We start from the raw sequence: 20,262 nt of genomic DNA on the forward strand, positions 1-20,262 counted from the left end.
AGCAAGCCAAGAAGCGCCGAGTAGACACTGAATAGGACTAAACTATGTACATAATAGTTTTTTGCCTTTTGTTTCATAATAAATTTTATTTATATAACCCTTTTGCTGATTTTTAAAGTGTTACATAAACAGGACAGGTGAAATATTATCATGCAAAGCAACCATAAACACATGAAAAAACCTAGGTTTACTATCTATGATTAAAACTCTACTATCTACACAATATACATAGACGTAAAATGTAAAAACATAAATATCTTGGAAACAGTAGCCAATCAGTTGTTTTAATTGTCATATTTGAATTCATCACATCAAAATACATAATAAATAGCACATTTTATCTCTGAAGCAGATGACTTCTAAAAAATTGTAGACCAGTGTTATTAATGAAATTGGCTTTTCTGATTGTCATTACATTGGCCTAATGAGTGGGGAGAATGGGATTTTTATGGCATACAGGCAGTCCCTGGGTTACGTACAAGATAGGTACTGTAGGTTTGTTCTTAAGTTGAATCTGTATGTAAGTCGGAACTGGCGTCCAGATTCAGCCACTGCTGAAACTGACCAGCGGCTGACTACAGGAAGCCCAAGGCAGAGTTGCTCTGCCTTGGGCTTCCTGGAATCAGCCACTGATCAGTTTCAACAGCGGCTGAATCTGGACACCTGGGACAGAGCAGCTGGGGCGCTGCCGGGTAGGTCCCCGCAGCGCCGCACCTCAGAGCTGCGGGAACCAACCTGGCAGCACCCCAGCTGCTCTGTCCCAGGTGTCCAGATTCAGCCGCTGTTGAAACTGATTAGCGGCTGATTCCAGGAAGCCCAGGGCAGAGCAACTCTGCCTCGGGCTTCCTGTAGTCAGCCACTGGTCAGTTTCAGCAGCGGCTGACTTGGGGACGCCTGGGGCAGAGCAGCTGGGGTGCTGCCGGGTTGGTCCAGTAGCGCCCCTCCTCGGCGCTACTGGACCAACCCGGCAGCACCCCAGCTGCTCTGCCCCAGGCGTCCTGAGGAGCGGCGCTACGGGACCAGCCGGGCAGCGCCCCAGCTGCTTTACCCCAGGCGTCGTGAGAAAAGCCTGGTCTGCTGGGGGGGGGGGGCACACTAGCTGCGCCCTCCCCCCCCCCAGCAGGCCAGGGAGACGCGGGCGGCGGGAGCGCCCAGATGCGCTGCGGTCCGCCCGCATCCTCCGCAGCTTTGCTCCACGTCTCCCTGGTCTGCTTGGGCCTCTCCCCTCCCCCCCCCCCCAGCAGACCAGGGAGACGCGGAGCAGCTTTTCTCGCCCCGGAGGACACGGGCGGCGGGACCGCGGCGCGTCTGGGCGGTTTCGCCGCCTGCGTCCTCCAGGGCGAGAAAAGCCCTGTTCGTAACTAATCCGACATAAGTCGGGGACTGCCTGTACTCCCCATTTTATGGCACACTTCCCATATTTTTCAGAGACAAGGCTACATTATGACCAGTTGCCTAATCTTGAAGCACCCGCTGACATTACAAACTCTCTGTGAGATCTGTTTCCACCTCCACAGCCTTTCTTAAGAATGTACCAATCATTGAAATATGTAAAACCTCAACATGGGGTTCACTGCATACATTCATGGAATGCTATGCTATAATTCGCAACTCTACTTCTGATTCTGTTTGGCTCAGCAGCGCTTTCTTTCACACTGAATTAGACTCCAAAGTCATCTCTTCCTTAAAAGGATGCTGCTCAGTAGTCGCCTATAGTGGAGAACTAATAAACTACTCAAAGAAGAAATGGTTACTCACCCTGTACAATTACTGCGGTTCTTCCAAGATGTATGACCCTACCCTCCACTACCCTCCATCCCTCCTGTTATGCTTTCGAGTTCCCTGTAATAAGACTTCATAGTAAAAAAGAAATGACAATGGTTAACCTGTGTGGTGGTGTATGTCAATGAAGAGCTGCAGTTACTGGGCAGGATGAATAACCATTTCTTGTGGAAGTACGTGAAAAGAACATGGAGTTTCAGATAAAATGTCAGTGCCCCAATTTGGAAAGGCTAGTGATTGGAAGGGCTGTTAAATAGCAGTTATTCTCAGGACTATTACCCAGAGTTCGGGAATGCAACATATAATAGTGAAACTTTCAGAGACATTGAAATGTAAGTACCATGTTTCTGTAACTATATCTTCATTTCTAGCAAGCTGTTGATGGGAAAATAATAAAGTTTCTCAAGAATAGAATGTAACAAAGTAGTAGTACTCTGAAGCATTATTCATACCATCGTTTCTAAAACAGAAAACTGTACATAAACATACAGTAAATTTTAAAAGCGCTTAAATAATTTAGGCATCTGTTCCATTCAAAAGCTTTTGAAAATTTTAGCCATTGAGTATGTGATTGAATAAATGACTTCTGTGGGACTACTTACATGCTTGAAGTTAAGCACATATATTTGTGTTTTCAGGATTGAGGTCTATGTATTTACATGATTTCTGAAAATTAATTATGAATGGGTCACAAGTGGGGAAACAGCATTAGTTAAAGATGATGTTAACTACAGCATTAAATAGCCTTGATATGTAACGGTTGCATTTCAATGGTTTTATTGTTCAAATTTTGTTTTTATATTTCTAAAAAAATTTCACAGATTATTTTTCTTTTGAAACTGTATGGTTGATTATAGTTTATATTTTCCCCTTGTAGGCAACAAGTAACAGAAATCATATTTGTTTTAAAAGCTGTCAGTACTCTAATAGATTCACTTAAGAAAACTCAGCCTGAAAATGGTAAGTTGTTTTTAATCAAAGATCTAAAAATAAATAAATAAAATGGTGCATGTAATATGTTTGTGCAAAAATATATTAAAACCTCTCTTTCCAAGAAAAGTATCATCCATGAGATTCTTAATTTTCTCTTTCATGTGTGTTTTAGGTGCTAAAGAGTAATTTTTAAACATCTCAGAGATGTAGGTTGATAAGTCTATTAAAGAGCTACATGACATACACTTAATAATAATAGTCATCATCATCTGACTCTAGTAGAGTACTTTTCCTCAGTAGATCTCACAGCATTTTACAAAAGTTGTCAGTATCACTAGAGTAGAAAGACTCCAACTTGAGGTACCAATGCACTTTCTTAACATTTTTTGATAAACAATGCCTATAAAATATAAGACCTTAAGGAAAATTTCGTTCTGCCTTTTAGTTGTCTCCCATTGTATTCTGCATCTTTTCCTCTTGCAAGATCCTTGCATGATCCCAGACCATCCTCTTTTCAGAGTCTTAAAACTATCTTTCGCAAACACTGAAAACAGGTCCTGCATTCCGACTAAGACAGCCATGTATGTAAAGTGATAGGGATACATTTTGTTTTCTAAAGATACCTCTCTGTAGTAATTTTATTTCTGGGTCTTGGCTCCGTAATAGTACACAAGCAGAACTCCTTTAACTTTTTTAAAACAATTTTGGTCCCTGTGGGCAGCGTTCATTGGTACTTCTAAATATTGCTCTTGGGAAGTTACAAGGTAAGAGGCACCCTTCTCCCCCCACATAAGGTGGCAACCCAGCCTGGGCTCTGCGCTCCACTCCCCGCCTGTACCCATGGGTGTGTGAGATGCACTTGGGGAGGAAGGGCACCTGCCACCAATGGCTACTCCCCCTGCTTGCGCAACAGTAACAGCCATGCTTCCTGGGGGGCAGCCTTGCTTTGGGGAGTGTGGGGGTGGGATGGGGACAAAGGGGTGTTGGGTGAGGGCAGGGTGGGGTCACAGGGCAAGAGGGTGTTGACATGGTCTGTAGGGGTCAGAGGTTAAAGGGTCAAAGGGTGTTAGGCACTGGGGAGCAAAGGGATGAGCTGAGACGAGGTGGACAGATAACACTTTATTTGCATATTTGAATATTTGTTTTTTACATGATGAAAATGTTACAGGTCTACCAAAAGTTTGTGAATGGGTTTGCTGGTACGCAACATAAAAAAGGTTGGGAACCACTGAACTGGAGTATTCTTTACCAGTGTTTGTCTAACCTCTTAAATATCTCCAAGCACCAACTCCTCCCCTCTCCTCTTCCTCCCTCTTGCCCCCATTGTTCTTCCCCTTTCCTTTCACAGCATCACCCTGTCCCCTCCCTCACCCACACCCACTGACATCTTCCCTCACTTTTCCCCCTCCTGCCCTTTTTCTCATTCTTTCCTCTTGGCCTCCTGTCATTTGTCTCCCCTCCACCCTGCCCCTTGGTTCTGTCCCCTTTCTTCTCCTGCCTTGGCCTGCTACTCTCCCCTTAGCACAACCCCCTTCCTCTCCTCCACCATTCCCCTTAGTTCTTCTCCCTCTGCCTCTTCCCTCCCCTTCTGCCTTCCAGAAAACAGTGCAGGGCTGGAGCCTACGTTCCAGTCCCAGAAGCCCCTGCAGCCCCGACCTTAGCTGCTCCAGGGGCGGAACCACATGCTGGGATTGGAGTAAAAACTGCCCAGGGTGCTCTTTTTAGTGCTATGGTCCCATCTCTGCAGGCTGCCCAGCTCCAGCTGGAGTCAAGCGGTAGCCGCGTGAGGCCTGTCCGATGAGGCTGCCACAGCTGGAATGCACCTCGCACGGCTTCCCCTTGACTCCAACTGGAGCTGGGGCCGCCAATGGGGACCTGCACCACAGTACTAAAAATAGCACCACAGGCAGCCTCCACACTCCAGTCCCAACACCTGCTGAGCCCGAGTGCACCCCGCCCCGCAGTGCCCCAGACAGGCTCTGCATGACTTCTGCCGGGACTCCAAGCGGTCCGGAGGAAGAGGTGGTGCAACCAGACCAGGACCCCATGCAGAAGAGGCGGTCCCACCGCGGGAAGGACGGAAGGCATAGAGGGAGGGGCCCCCACGACTGGAAAGTTGGCCCAACTGCCCTACATGCCCTGGTGGGAGGATGGGGGAAAGACTGCTGCACCGTGCAAGGACCAGTGGCACAGTGCAGCACTTCTTCCTGCAAGCCGGTGTCCCCATCAAGTAATGAAATGTCCTGTGGGGCTTTCCAAGACAGTTGACTACTTGTTTGGGCATTATTCAAGTTCAGGATGGTCCTGGAAAAATTGGGACATATAGTCAGTGTAGGTACATAGCATCCTGCCAACTGCTCCCTCCCTCAATTCCTTCTTATGGACATTAACAGTTGTCAGAGCTAGCATCTCTTGCCTTGAGCTAGCGTGCTTTCCCTAGCTTGTGTTGTAACTAGTTCTCTAAGTGTTAAGTAGCTGTTAGTAGAGTGTTAAGTTTGCTGTTTTTCCCCACCTGGGGGCTGAGGCATGCCTCTACTCTCTGGCTTCAAGCAATGAAGACAGTGCAGAAAGTTTATGCCTATGGGTGATCCACAGGACTCTTGCCTTAAGTGTTTGGGAGTGGCCCATTTAGCAGATAAGTGCAAGATCTGCAGGGACTTTACTTCAAGAATGCGAAGGGACAGAGAGTTTCGCCTCCAAAATCTCTTAATGGAAGCTTTCCTGGATCCCCAGCGAGCACCGCAGGCTGTGGGACTGGAGTTGGCAGTCTTGGTGCGAAGTGCACCATCGTCAGTGCAGAGTGTGCCAGCTCTGCGTAGAGTCAGATAAGATACCCCAGCACCGATCCCATTCTCTGGCGCAGAAGAAAAGTCAGAGGTGGGAGAGGGGCCAGTTCCCCATTTTGAAAGGTAAGAAGCTTAAAGGGTCGTGTCCTGAGTTGAAGCACCCTTTGAAACAACCTGCCCATAGAGTGCTGTTGACGTCACTGCCAGTCCTGTTCAAGTCCGGTGCAAGTGGACTCTGTCCTGGGAGTGTCAAGTGGGAGTTGTGGACCTGCCATGCACTCCTAAGATATATGAGAAGACTCAGGACCTCACTGAATTAACGGGCTGATCAGCATTGTCGAGAGAGTCCCCTCTGGCTCCTCCAGCACCATCGCTGATACAGGGCCCAGTGCAGTCAAGGGGGAAGCCCCCTATGTTGAGGTTGCTTTTGCCTCGGTACCGTTCACTGAGTTGGGACTATTTGCCTTAGTACCAGTCTGGTGAGGACTTCAGTACAAGGCAGAGTCCTCCTAGTCGGCACCAGTCGTAGAGCTGGGACCAACAGCCTCTGCACCATTCCAGTGAGGGCTCCTATACAAAGTGGAGTCCTCCCAGGCGGCACCATTCTCTCAGTGGAGACTGTTCACTTCGGCACTGTTCCCAGGAAGGTTCCTGTACAAGGCAGAGTCAGTCTGGTGACCTCACACCTTTTGCAGAGACCACTGGTACAGTGCAGTAATGCTCCCACTTGGTCCCTGCATTCTCCATTCATGTCAGAGTCAGAACCAGAGGACTGCTGGTCAAAGAGGTGGCGCTACTCAATAAAGTGTCAGCTGGAGAGGAGGAAGGAGCTGGCATTGCAGTGGGCTCCTTAGTGGCCTTTCTGGACTCCTTGGGCCTATCACTAGATGAAGACATGTGGTTCCAGGTCCGTGTCAGTGGCCTCAGTCAGCAGGGGTACTCTCTCATCGGCCTTAGGGAGATATCCTGCTGTAGGATATGCTATGTTCTAGCAAAGCACGTCAGGACCACAGATGTCTGCCATTCAAGGCACCAGTGGAGTCCCATTCAGCACCGAGCCCACGGTGCAGACAATGATTCCCCATTTCGGGGAGGACCAGTGGCACCAGGTTCCAGGAGTGTCTCTGTTCCCGATATCACCCCCGGCTTAGCATTCTGGTGCTGGAGGCCACGGGCATGTGCCTTCAGTACCAGTACTGGATGCTGAGCATGAAGAAGAAAGGGAGCTGTTGGTTCATTGTCTTTGTCGTCATCAAATGAGGCCGTAGCGGGGTCGGTGACATTGCTACCCCTTATGTAGGGTACACCAAGAGCAGTTGAGGCGCATGGCTCAGAGTTTGGGTCTGCAAATAGAAAAGGTAGTAGAGGATGCAGATCCTATGGACAGTCTCCTCCACCATGAAAACCCTCTGGCAGATCTTGGCTTCTATTCCCCTCCTCCTACTGTTGGGTAGTAGGAAGCCTTCCATGCAGGTACTTGCCCTGTCCAAAGGGTATGACTACTTATATACACACTCAGAACCAGGCACCTTGGTGGTAGATATAGCTAATGCTAAGGAGCGCCACTCCTTAGGGTCCCACTCCTAAGTCCAAGAACTCTTAAGAGGCTGGACCTATTGGGGAGAGAGGTTTACTCATTGGGTAGCCTCCAATTCAAGGTTGCAAACCAACAAGTGGTATTAGCGTGCTACAAATACTATACATGGGCAACCATGGACAGATTTGAGGAGCTCCTCCTGCCAGACTCTCGGTCCGAGTTTGTGGCCTTTGTAGAGGAGGGGAGGGTAATTTCCCGTACTTCCATCCAGGCAGCCCTGGACACTGCGTACTCTGCTGTCCGGTCTTCGTCTACAAGCCTAGTTATCAGATGCAATTCTTGGCTTCGTGTCTGGAATCCCTCCAGAGGTCCAGAAAAAGATAAGGACCTTTCTTTTGATGGTTCCCACCTGTTTGCAGATCAAACTGATTTCAGGCTTCATAGTTTAAAGGACACCAGGGCTACGTTAAAGTCCTTGGGCCTTCACATGCCTACGACTCAGCAGAGGCATTTTAAGCCTACTCTGCCACCCAGATACTATCTTTCCCATCAGAGGCAGGAGCAGAACAGGAGGGGCAGCAAGCAAAGTCTCCTTCACCCCCTAAGTGTTTATTAGTGCTCCCACTCCCACTACTAACATCAGGCCCACTCTTCCAGGCAGTCGCCAGGGCTTAGGAGGAACTTTTGAAGGTGCAGCCAAGGACAATGCACCTTTCTCCCTCTCAGATCCTGTCCCTGTGTTTGGGGACTGATTGTCTGAATTTTTTTTTATTTTTTTTTTTACTGTGCAGGACCCTGTAGAGGTAAACCACTTTCAGGCTCTCTCCACAGGCACTGCGGTGGAGAATGCTTTGGCAGGGACCTCTCAGGGAAGAAATCAGAAGGGAACACCATCTACCAGAAGGCATGGGATGCGTAGTCCTAGGGATGTGGGTTCCACAACCACCTCCCCAAAAAGAAGACGACAGGTGGGGGACTTCCTCCTAAGAGGGACTGTGTCATCCATCTGCCATCCAGATCTGCAATCTCAAGAAGCGTGTGCTGCTTACCAGGAGCTCGCATTCAGGATGTGACTGAGAGTCTTCCAAACCTGATCAAACCTTTGGATCGCTACCCTTTCCTGCTTCTCCATATGGCCAAGAATGACCTTGAGTGGGTCACTGCAGATTATGTAGCGCTGAGAAGAAAGATCAAGGAATTTGAAGCACACGTGGTGTGCTTGTCCATCCTTCCTGTTGAAGGAAAAGGTCTAGGCGGGGATCGTCGAATTGAGGAAGTAAATGCGTGGTTGTACAGGTGGTGTCGGAGAGAGGGCTTTGGTTTCTTCGACCATGGGACTCTGTTCTGGGCACAAAGATTGTTAGGAAGAGATGAGATCCACCTAATGAAGGGAGGAAAGAGCATCTTTGTGGGCAGGCTTGCAAACCTAGTGAGGATGGCTTTAAACTAGGATCATTGGGAGACAGTCACCAAAGCCCTGAGGTAAGTGAGGAAGTCGGACACCGGGAAGAATCGCAAGGAGAAACGAGCAATAAAGGAGGACCCCTTATTTGGATGGAGAAGACAGGGCAATCAACTGGTTATCTAAGGTGTTTGTACACCAATGCGAGAAGCCTAGGAAACAAACAGGAAGAATTAGAAGCCCTGGCCCAGTCAAAGAACTCTGATTTGATTGGAATAACGGAGACTTGGTGGGATGACTCACATGACTGGAGTATTGTCATGGAAGGGTATAAACTGTTCAGGAAGAACAGGCGGGGGAGAAGAGGAGGAGTTGCATTGTATGTAAGAGAGCAGTATGATTGCTCAGAGCTACAATACTTAGAGGGAGGAAAGACTGTTGAGAGTCTATGGGTTAAATTTAGAAGTGGAAGCAACAGGGATGATATTGTGGTTGGTGTCTGCTATAGACCGCCAGATCAGGTGGATGAGGTAGATGAAGCTTTCTTTGAATAACTGAAAGAAGCTTCCAGATCACAGGCCCTGGTTCTCATGGGCGACTTTCCCTGACATCTGTTGGGAAACCAATATAGCAGGACACAGATAATCCAGGAAGTTTTTGGAGAATGTTGGAGATAACTTCTTAGTATAAGTGCTGAAGGAACCAACCAGGAGCCATGCGCGGCTTGACCTGCTGCTCACAAACAGGGAGGAACTAGTAGGGGAAGTAGACGTGGGTGACAACCTCGGAAGCAGTGATCATGAGATGGTAGATTTCAGGATCCTGACCAAAGGAAGACAGGAGAGTAGCAAAATACACACCCTGGACTTCAGAAGAGCAGACTTTGACTCCCTCAGAGAACTGATGGGCAGGATCCCTTGGGATGCTTACATGAAGGGGAAAGGAGTCCAGGAGAACTGGCAGTATTTTAAAGAAGCCTTATTAAAGGCACAGGAAGAGACCATCCTGATGTGCAGCAAGAAAAGCAAAGATGGTAGGTAACCAGATTGGCTTACCAGGGACTACCATGGCGAGCTTAAACACAAAAAGGAAGCTTACAAGAAATGGAAACTTGGACTGATGACTAGGGAGGAGTATAAATATATCGCTCGAGAATGCAGGGGAGTTATCAGGAAGGTGAAAGCGCAATTGGAAGTGCAGCTGGCAAGAGATGTAAAGGGTAACAAAAAAGGTTTTTACAGGCATGTTAGCAATAAGAGGGTGATCAGAGAGGGTGTGGAGCCCTTACTGAATGAGGGAGGTAACCTAGTGACAGATGATGTAGGAAAAGTTGAAGTACTCAATGCTTTCTTTGCCTCTGTCTTCACGGACAAAGTCAGCTCCAAGACAAATGCACTAGGCAACACAGTATGGGAAGGAGGTGGGCAGCCCTGGGTGAGGAAAGAACAAGTTAGGAACTATTTAGAAAAGCTAAACATACACAAATCCATGGGCCTGGATTTAATGCATCTGAGGGCACTCAGGAAGTTGTCATTGCGGAGCCTTTGGCCATTATCTTTGAAAACTTGTGGAGATCGGGAGAGATCCCGGATGATTGGAAAAAGGAAAATGAAGTGTCCATCTTTAAAAAAAAAAAAGGGGGGGGGGGAGGGAGAAGGACAATCCAGAGAACTGCAGACCAGTCAGCCTTACATCAGTCACCGGAAAAATCATGGAGAGGATCCTCAAGGAATCCATTTTGAAGCACTTGGAAGAGGGGAAAGTGATCAGGAATAGTCAACATGGATTCACGAAGGGCAAGTTGTGCCTGACAAATCTGATTAGATTCTGTGATAAAGTAACTGGCTCTGTGGATATGGAAAACTCAGTGGATGATGATATACCTTGACTTTAGTAAAACTTTTGATACGGTCTCCCACAATATTCTTGCCAGCAAGTTAAGGGAGTATGATCGGATAAATGGACTGTAAGATGGATAGAAAGCTGGCTAGACTGTTGGGCCCAACGGGTAGTGATCAATGGCTCAATATCAGGTTGGCGGTCGATTTCTAGCAGAGTGCCCCAATGATCGGTTCTTGGACCAATTTTGTTCAACATCTTTATTAATGACTTAGATGAGGGGATGGATTGCACTCTCAGCAAGTTTGCAGATGATATTAAGCTGGGGGAGAGGTAGATACACTGGAGAGCAGGGATAGGGTCCAGAGTGACCTGGACAGATTACAGGATTGGGCCAAAAGAAATCTGATGAGGTTCAACAAGAACAAGTGCAGAGTCCTGCAGTTGGGACGGAAGAATCCCAAGCATTGTTACAGGTTGGGGACTGAATGGCTAAGTATCAGTTCAGCAGAAAATGACATGGGGATTACAGTGGATGAGAAGCTGGATATGAGTCAACAGTGTTCCCTTGTAGCCAAGAAGGCTAATGGCATATTAGGGTGCATTAGGAGGAGCATTGCCAGCAGATCCAGAAAAGTGATTATTTCCCTTTATTCGGCTCTGGTGAGGCCACATCTGGAATATTGTGTCCAGTTCTGGGCCCCCCACTATAGAAAGGATGTGGATGCATTGGAGAAAGTCCAGCGGGGGTGACCAAAATGATTAGGGGGCTGGAGCGCATGACCTATGAGGAGAGACTGAGGGATTTGGGTTTGTTTAGTCTGCAGAAGTGAGGGGGAATTTGATAGCAGCCTTCAACTTTCTGAAAGGAGTTTCTAAAAAGGTTGGAGAAAGGCTGTTCACAGTAGTGATGGATGGCAGAACAAGGAGCAATGGTCTCAAGTTACAGTTGGGGAGGTCTAGGTTGGATATTAGGAAAAACTATTTCACTAGGAGGGTGGTGAAGCACTGAAATGGGTTACGTAGGGAGGTGGTAGAATCTCCGTCTCTAGAGGTTTTTAAATCTTGGCTTGACAACGCCCTGGCTGGGTTGATTTAGTTGGAATTGGTCCTGCCTTGGGCAGGGGCCTGGTTTTGATGACCTCCTGAGGTCTCTTCCATTTCTATGATTCTATGACCCGGGTCACGTCGGACAAATGGGTTCTAGACACAGTAAAGACAGGATATTCTATACAGCTTTTGGCCACCCCACCATCCCATTCGTGTGCCCCATTCCTTTTCGGTGATTCCTCTCAAAAGCAACTCCTGCGGCAAGAGGTGCAGACGCTCCTCAAGAGAGGGTCAGTATAGAAGGTCCCTCTTGAGTTCAGGAGCGCTGTTTTTTTATTCCTGTTGTTTCCTTATTCTGAAAACCAAGAGCAGGTTACATCCCGTATTAGACCTCCACAGTCTAAACAGATACCTGAAAAAATTTAAATTCCGTATGGTGTCTTTGGCCTCAATTATCACTTCCCAGGATTCGGGAGACTGGTATGCTGCCCTCGATCTCAGGGACACTTATTTTCATGTGGCTAGAGTTCCGGCTCTCAGAAGGTTCCTTCGTTTCACAGTGGGCAGGTCCCACTGTCAGTTCAGGGTGTTACCTTTTGGCCTGTCTGCTGCATTAAGGGTCTTTACAAAGTGCATGGCAGTGATGGCAGCATTCCTGTGGCGCAAAAGGTTCCAGATCTTTTGTTACTTAGATATCTGGCTGATCCAGGGACCCTCCGAATTGATGGTCAGGGCTCATGTATAACTGACCATGACCACCTTCAGCTGATTAGGCCTCTTGCTGAACCCTCATAAGTCAGCCCTGTCACCTACACAGATCATAGAGTATGTAGGGGCACGTTTGAACTCCCAGGCAGCCAGGGCCTCTCTCCCCAACCCCATTTCAAGAACATGTGCAGACTGATTTGGGGTCTGGGTGCCCCACTCTGTTTCAACAGCCAGGGCCTGCCTGAGTTTGTTGGGGCACATGGCATCCTGCACCCATGTCATTCCTTTCACCACGCTTCATCTCTGTCCGCTACAGATGTGGCTAGCCAGTGTGTACAAGCCATCTCGTCACCATCTGGACAGAGTGATAACCGTCCCACAGTTGGTGACAGGTGTCCATCAGAGGTGGCTGACAGAATGTGTGCCATGGGTTCTGTTCTATTCCCCTTGGCCTACCCTGACTTTAGTAACCGATGCTTCAGACTTGGGGTGGGCTCAGGACTCAGGGAGTCTGGTTGCAGGCAGAATGTGCAATGCACATCAATGTAAAGGAACTCAGGGCCATGAGATTGGCGTGTGTGGCCTTTTTGGGCAAAGTCAAAGGCAAGTGTGTCTTTGTTCACATGGACAACACCACGACGATGTTTTATATTAACAAAGAGTGTGGGGCTCACTCTACTCCCCTGTGCAAGGAAGTGATGTCGCTGTGGCAATTGTGTGTGCACAAGACATACTTGGTGTCTTACCTGCCAGGGTCTCAGAACTCTCTGGCAGACTACTTCAGCCACTCATTTCAAACTCACAAGTGGTCCCTCAGGTGGAAGGTTGAGCAGTGGCTTTTCCATAGGTGGGGTAGTCCCCATTGGACCTCTTTGCCACAAGGGGGAACAGGAAGTGTTGGGCCTTCTGTTCCTACCTGAGCAGTAGTAAGGGCTCCCTAGATGATGCCTTCCAAATTTGCTGGAAGGGGTGGTCTCATGTACGCATTTTCCGCCTTCCCTTTAATTCACAGGGTACTGATCAAGGTTTGTGAAGACAGTGTGGACCTCATTTTGATAGCACCAGCCTGGCCCACACAACATTGGTATACTAGACTCCATCGACTGTCAGTGGCACCTCCAATCCACCTCCCCTTACTCCTATACCTGTTGTCCCTAGATCACAGCATGTTGCTGCATTCCATCCTGTAGGCTTTACGCCTGACTGCCTGGAGGCTCCATGGTTGAGTTCAGTAGAGCAACAGTGTTCGAAGGAAGTGAGCCAGTGTTGTTGGGTAGTAGGAAGCATTCCACACAGGCCATGTATGCTTCCAAATGGAAGAGGTTTGTTGTATGGGCCCTACAATGGGGCACCCAGCCATTACAGGCTTTGGTTCCCCTCATTCTAGAACAGTGTTTCTCAACCAGTGGCACGAGTACCCTTAGGGGTACTCAAGAGAAGTCTGGGAGGGGGATGTCAATACAACTGAAATTTGGAGAAAAGTGAATTTTTGTTTTAAGTTTTAAAGCGCTTTATTATGTATGTACTTTTTATACCCAAAAATTTCATCGCCCACCCGGCTACAATTAAGTTGTTTTAAACAAATGTGTTGCAATGGTCGAAAAAAAATTGTGTATCTGAAAACTGTAGGTACTGGGGGTTCTTATAATTTTTGTTTTTAAGGGGTACTTTATTAAAAAAAAAAAAAAAAAAGGTTGAGAAACATTGTTCTAGAATACCTTGTGGCTTTAAAACAAAAGGGTTGGCTACTTTGTCTATTAAGGTTCACATGGCCACAATATTGGCATTTCACCTGGCATCAGGGAGTCATTGGATATTTGTGGACCACTTGGTGAGATGGTTCCTTAAGGGGTTAGACTGGTATATCCTCATATGAGAGACCCAGTGCCCCAATGGAACCTAAACTTAGCATCGTGTAAGTTAATGGCTCTGCCATTCCAGCCGTTATCTACTTACTCTTTGTTGTATTTATCTATGAAGGTTATATTTTTGGTGCCATTACTTCAGCCAAGTGTGTTTCTGAACTAAAAGTGTTAATGTTGGAATCCCCTTATACTGCTTTCTCTAAAGATAAGGTTCAGCTAAGACCCTATCCTTCATTCCTCCCAAAAGTGGAGGAAATTTCCCAAGACATTTTTCCTACTGGTGTGCCACCTGAAGCCTCACCTTACGCTTTGGGACAGATCGCTACATTCCCTGGGTGTTAGGCATGCTTAGCCTTGTACCTTGAGTGTACTAAGCCATTCAGGAAGTCTAATCAATTGTTTGTTGAAATAGCAGATAAGATGAAAGGGCTGCCTGTCACCCCCCACAGGATATCCTCCTGGATCACTGTGTGTATTTGTACTTGTTACAATTTAGCGAAAGTGCCAGCCCATCAATTGTCTGCCTGTTCAACCTGGGTATAGGCCATATCAACAGCCTTTCTTACACATGTCCCTGTCCAAGATATTTGTTGAGTGGTCACTGACTAAATCATCCCATATAAGATGCTGCGTTTGGGAGGGCAGTGTTTTGGACTGCAGACTGGTGATCTCCAACCCCTCTGCCAAATACCAGCTTGAGAATCACCTAATTTGGAATGCACATGAGTAATCACTCAAAGAAGGAAAAACGGTTATCTTCCATAACTGGATCCATAAGAGGTGTTACTCATGTCCGTTCCAAAACCTCTCACTTCCCCTCTGTCGGAGTCACTTCCATCAAGAAGGGACTGAGGGAGGGAGCAGTTAACACAGTGTTCTATACCTAGCCATACTGGCAGGACTCTAGGAATCTCCCCAGCCAAACTACAGTATTTTGCTATTGAAAAATCTTCCTGGTATCTGTGCATGCGGCGCGCGTAAACACTTACATTTGGAATGGGCACGAGCAATACATCTCAAAGAACACCAGTTATTAGAAATAACTGTATTTTCCTTCCTAAATGGAGTACTTTGCATTTGTCCTGATTGAATTTCATCCTATTTGCCTCAGACCATTTCTCCAGTTTGTCCAGGGCATTTTGAATTAAAGTCCTATCCACCCGAACTCTTACAACCCTCAGGCTTCGTATTGTCCACAAACTTAATAAATGTGCTCTCCATGCCATTATCTAAATCATTGGAGAAAATATTGATCAGAACTGATCCCTGAAGAACTCCACTTGTTACGCCCTTCCAGCATGACTGTAAACCATTGGTAACTAATTTCTGAGAACAGTTATCCAACCAGTTATACACACTTGTAGCCCTTCAGAGGTGAGCTTCATCCTTGTGTTATGCCGTTGAGGCCTTATATTGGATTGTGTTGTGGTGCACTTTGGTACCGTGCCTTTTGACCTCACCACCATTGGTGACTCTACTAGGAGTTAAGGACTCCAGACGGCATTACTCTTAGGGTCTTAGGTTTACATAAGCTTTCCAAGATGATGATGATCTAGAAATCTCTACATGTACCCAAAAGAGAGAGTAGAATGGATTCCTGATGAGAGTTCACACTGCTCAGTTCTCCAATTCCTGTGGCCCATGTGAACTTCAGTCCCTTTCACCTGTCCTATTTCAGCAGCTGCTATAATGATGGATGCTTCCTTGTGAGAATGGGGAACACATGTAGACACACACATGGCCCACAGCAGCTGGATGCCTAAGGAAACCAATTTGTACATCAGCCTCCTGGAATTCAGGGAAGTTATATATTCCTGATTCCAGTTTCTACCACTAATCAGAGGCAAACACAAAGCTCGTGATAGACCACATATCATTTAGCTTGGAGAGATCCCACTCCATCTGTCAAACTTTCCAATTTGTGCATACACAATGAGAGAGTCATCACAGCATTTGGAGTTCAGAACGTCACTACACTTACTCAGCAGGCAGTTCTCAAAATCACAAGTGAAAGAGCAATCCCATCAGACTTCACCACGTATTCAAGCAATGCAACATCCTTCAAATAGACCTGTTTGAAACAGCAGTAAGTATGAAATGTATCCAGTTCTTCTTCAGAGGAAGGTTGGGTCATTGATCCGTAAGGAATGCCTTTCATCTGCAGTGGTTGTTGGATCCACTGTACTCATTCTCCCCGACACCTCTAATAGCCTATTCAAAATAAAAAAGGACAAACCCAGAGCTACTGTAATAGTCTCAACCTGACCCTGATGAATATGGTTTCCTTATATAATACAGCTGGGCATTCATTCACAAATCATTCTCTAGGTCATTCTTCATCTTCTCTCTGAGGAACATAGTAAGAGTCTTCACCTAAGCCTTGAATGTTTTTTGCCTCAAAAGAATAGCTGGTTGATAGTTAATGGGATTAAAAACAACCTGTAATGGGGTGGCACCCAGCTCTCGGGAGTGCCTTTTGGTTGAATGGGTGTTTACGGCAGTTTTTTTAATTTCTTCGCTCATGGTGCCTGTCAGGTTGCTACTACACAACAGAAAACTATCTGTGCACCACATTTCCTTCAAAAGTGGACAAATTTGCCTGTTACTGAGTCCTCAAAACACATTCCACCGACAGCCTCATTGCTGCTGTCACATAGACTGTACTACATCTTAGCACTAAAAAACTCAGAGCTCTTTCGGAGTTCCATTAGTACCCATCTGGCATCCATTTCAGATTTCCATTCTTCAATAGAAGGTTGGTTATTCCGTATTGTCCCACCCCTTCATGGGCTTGGAAATCTTTCTGCAAATCAAACATCTTACTCTGGTTTGGGAGGTCAATATGGTTCTTAAACATCTTATAAGATCTCCATTTGAACCAATGGCTACCTGCTCACTTGTAGGGAATAATTCTGGACACTCTGGATGCAGGTGAAAACAAGCTGAGGATTTATTGTACACCAGCTGGTGGAGTGTCCCTCAGGGGTTAACCTGGTGAACAATAGTTAATCAAAACGTTACAGTAGATTATATAGGCAGCAGATGGGCAGAATGGAAGCGATTTGATAGGGTCTGGAAGCAAGACGTAATAAGCACATAAGCCAATAAACTACGAAGGTTACACAGCATCTCCGCCCATTGCCAATTAAACATCTTATCTATAATACAGGTAGTTATTCCGAACAAGCTAAATAAGCTAACATAAACAAGACAAGCATTTTAATGGCAACTTTGTCTATTGAAATTATGATGCGACTACTGTGAGATGATATCACCTCACGTTGGCGTAGTCCTTGGGTCTCAGACTTATCTAGGATTAAAGGAGACAGTGAGAATGACTTCAGCTTCCATAAAGTTTGTTTTGGTACCAGCCAGGGTCTTATCGGAGTGAGGCCCTCTTGGAATGTGGTTGCCAGGGCTACCCCCCAGGGTTATGTTAGCTGCTTGTTCTGTGTGTTTCCAGGCCTTGCCTCAAACTTAGGATTTTAATAGGGATTCTTAGCAGAATACCCTGGACTGCCTGAGTTTACCCCTACATCACCCCTCCTTTTTAAAAATGAAAACAGCATTTCTGGAAACCATAATCTTGGCTTGACAGAGAAGAGGCCACTTAATTAATCTGCATTTGGCATTTTTTAAGGGTCTACAAATGAAAAAAAGTTGAAAACTGCTATTGTAGCATATTATTGGTCACAATTTAAGTAGAACAGAACAGAGCTCCACCCAAGATTTTTCTTGCTCTGGGTGGCCCAGGTAAAGGTTGCCTCCTTGTGGCACCTCCTCCTACAGGTGGAATGATGGGCCATTTTTGTTAGATGTTGCAGGGGTACACACATAATTCAGTATTTGTATGTTAACCGAAGGAGAAACTCACATGGCTGTATTGCTTTACAGATACCTTCACATTTTAAAACTAGATATACATTCTGTTTGTGTTTTGGAATTTGAAGCAGTGTATTTTTATAAACGCTTTTCTATTCACTGAATCTGTCTACACTGTAGAGCTTTTCCGGGAAGCTCTGCTCTGTCCAAGGAATGCGTCTGCTTTTTTGGAACAGTTTTCGAAAAAGCTGATGCATTCTTTTGGCATCCCTGTTCCAAAAGAAGGGATGTTCCAAAAGAGGAGGTTTTTTCAAAATTTGGCCCCGTGTAGACAGGCCAAGTTTCGGAAAAGCCTCTTCCTAAAAAAAGCAGAAAAAAGATATGCAAGTTGCGGTTCGCAATTTGCATATCTTTTTCTGATTTAACTCTGCAGTCTAGACATAGCCTTATTGTTAGGTTCACTTACATTAGGTCCACATGCTACTTCCCTATTTTAAGGATGAGACTCCCAGCAGTTCAGGATTCTAGGATGCTTTGTAATACAAATGACTTTTCTTTGACTTTCAGTTTCTAACAGTGTGTTTCTATACTGAATATATATTTTCACCCCTTCTATCTTAATTTAAAAAATGCTGTTTGGGGTTAGTGAGATATTGGGTTAAAATTGGTGTCACATAGCTTTCTTAGTGTTTTTCTTTGCATATTAATTAATAATGTCTTTCTACCAATAAAATATTAACAATATTACATTATTTCATTTTGTACTTCTTTGTTACAGTTGATGCGAACACATGGGCACAGGTTATTGCATTGTACCCAACTTTAGTTGAATGTATCACTTGTTCATCCTCAGAAGTCTGTTCTGCTCTCAAGGAAGCACTAGTTCCCTTTAAGGACTTCATGCATCCACCAGCACCCAAGGTACAGAATGGAGAGTCTTGAAAAAATAAAAACTTTCTTATTTTTGAGAAAAAGGTATCCCAAAAAAGAATGTTTGTTCCCAAGTGAGACTTCTCTGAAGAAATCTCTTGTTGACTAGTACTTGGCAACCAACGTTGACCTCCTTTCAACTGTACTAACAAGAGCTTTGTAATTCATGCATACAAGCTTACAACTCAAAGGTTCCAGAGTGAGTAGCAGTGCAAGCCTTTAATAAATTTAACTGATGAGGTGGAATCAGTTATAATCTACTGTACTTGCTACCATATATTAACGTGGTGACTGAAAAGTGGGCTTATGTATAGCTTGTGGTGTGTGTGTGTTAATGATGTAATTTAAAAAAAAATTCAATTCAGTCAGATTTATTAGGCTGGTGTTTTGCACCCTTTTTTCAAGTGCAAAATTGTACTAAAATTTTATGCAAGATGGTACTGTAACATTCCATATGATTATCTGTAACCATCCTTTGTAAACAAAGGGAACTGATGAACTTGTGTGTATAATAAATGGTACAGTTCTGTATAAAATAGTTGCATTTATTATTTAAATTCTTTTAAAAATATTGATAATGTTAAATTCTTGAAAATGTATTTATTAAGAATATACTAAGTTGTATGTTTGCATTTTTACTTACAATTTGCCTTCTTAAGTGGCAGATATGGTTATTCATATCTGATCATGCAGTTAATTTTTTGCTTATTTGAATGTATCTTATCTCAACAAAGAGGTCATATGATGAAAGAGAGCAGCAAACAGCCAATGATCTCCTGATTTCAAACTTTAAAGTAGGTGATTTGAAATGAGTTTGATGTGGAAATGTACTGTAGCACTCCAACTCGACCATACCTCACATCAAAAAATGTGTTTCAGCGTATTCATTTTACGTAAGTCTAGCCATCTTTATTTTTGTTTCTGGTGGTAGTTGTCTTGCTTTACAAGAATGTTTCGTACTTGGGATTTCTCTCTCTGGTCCATAATGGTTGTTGTCATTGTCTTTCAATTATGATCCAAAAGAGGTGATTTCAAATATCTGATATGTTTGACTGTAATTTTTTTGTTTTGTTTCAGTAATCTTAAGCTCTCTGTTTTGCAATGTCTTTTCAACCCAAACAATAATTGTTCTAACCTTTAAGTATAAAATGTGCGCGTGATATAAAATCATGAGAAGTGTATTTTTGAAGATTATTTCATTTAGAAGTGCAGTAAACTTTCTGTCATGAAGTAAAATGTGAACTTTGTTTCCCTTTCATAACTGAAGCAGAATACTTTAGAGTACTCTTATTCTTTATAAAGTTGATTTGTAACATAGCACATTTTATTCCTATTTAATGGATTGTTTCAGTAATATTTTACCTATATTTAGATATTTATTTTCAATGTGAAGAATTTTAAAATATAGCTTTAAATACATAAAAGTCTAAAGCTAGATTTCTAAATCCACAGCTAGGCACCCCCCTGGTTTTTCTAAAGTGCTCAGTTCCACTCTAGGGAATTTGGACTAGATGACCTTCCCAGGTTCCTTGCAGGCCTACATTTCTATGATTTTATGAAGTCAGAGGAAGTACTTGACAGTTGTTGGATTCTCAGTGCTTTTTTTAA

At 45.0% G+C, this 20,262-nt stretch overlaps 1 protein-coding gene across 6 annotated transcripts in view; it reads left to right on the forward strand.

Moving 5' to 3' along the window:
* MON2 (MON2 regulator of endosome-to-Golgi trafficking) overlaps positions 1–19,890 on the forward strand; it is a 166,470-nt gene extending 146,580 nt beyond the window's left edge. For all 6 annotated transcript variants that reach the window (XM_075930840.1, XM_075930828.1, XM_075930836.1 and 3 more), the window contains 2 exons: positions 2,660–2,742; positions 18,503–19,890. In XM_075930840.1, the coding sequence (XP_075786955.1) occupies positions 2,660–2,742; positions 18,503–18,666 (247 nt within the window). In that variant the 3' untranslated portion in view covers positions 18,667–19,890. The remainder of the gene's footprint in view (positions 1–2,659; positions 2,743–18,502) is intronic.
* Positions 19,891–20,262: the final 372 nt, after the last annotated feature.

This window comes from Pelodiscus sinensis, chromosome 1 (assembly GCF_049634645.1).
Source record: "Pelodiscus sinensis isolate JC-2024 chromosome 1, ASM4963464v1, whole genome shotgun sequence".
Classification (NCBI taxonomy): Eukaryota; Metazoa; Chordata; order Testudines; family Trionychidae; genus Pelodiscus; species Pelodiscus sinensis.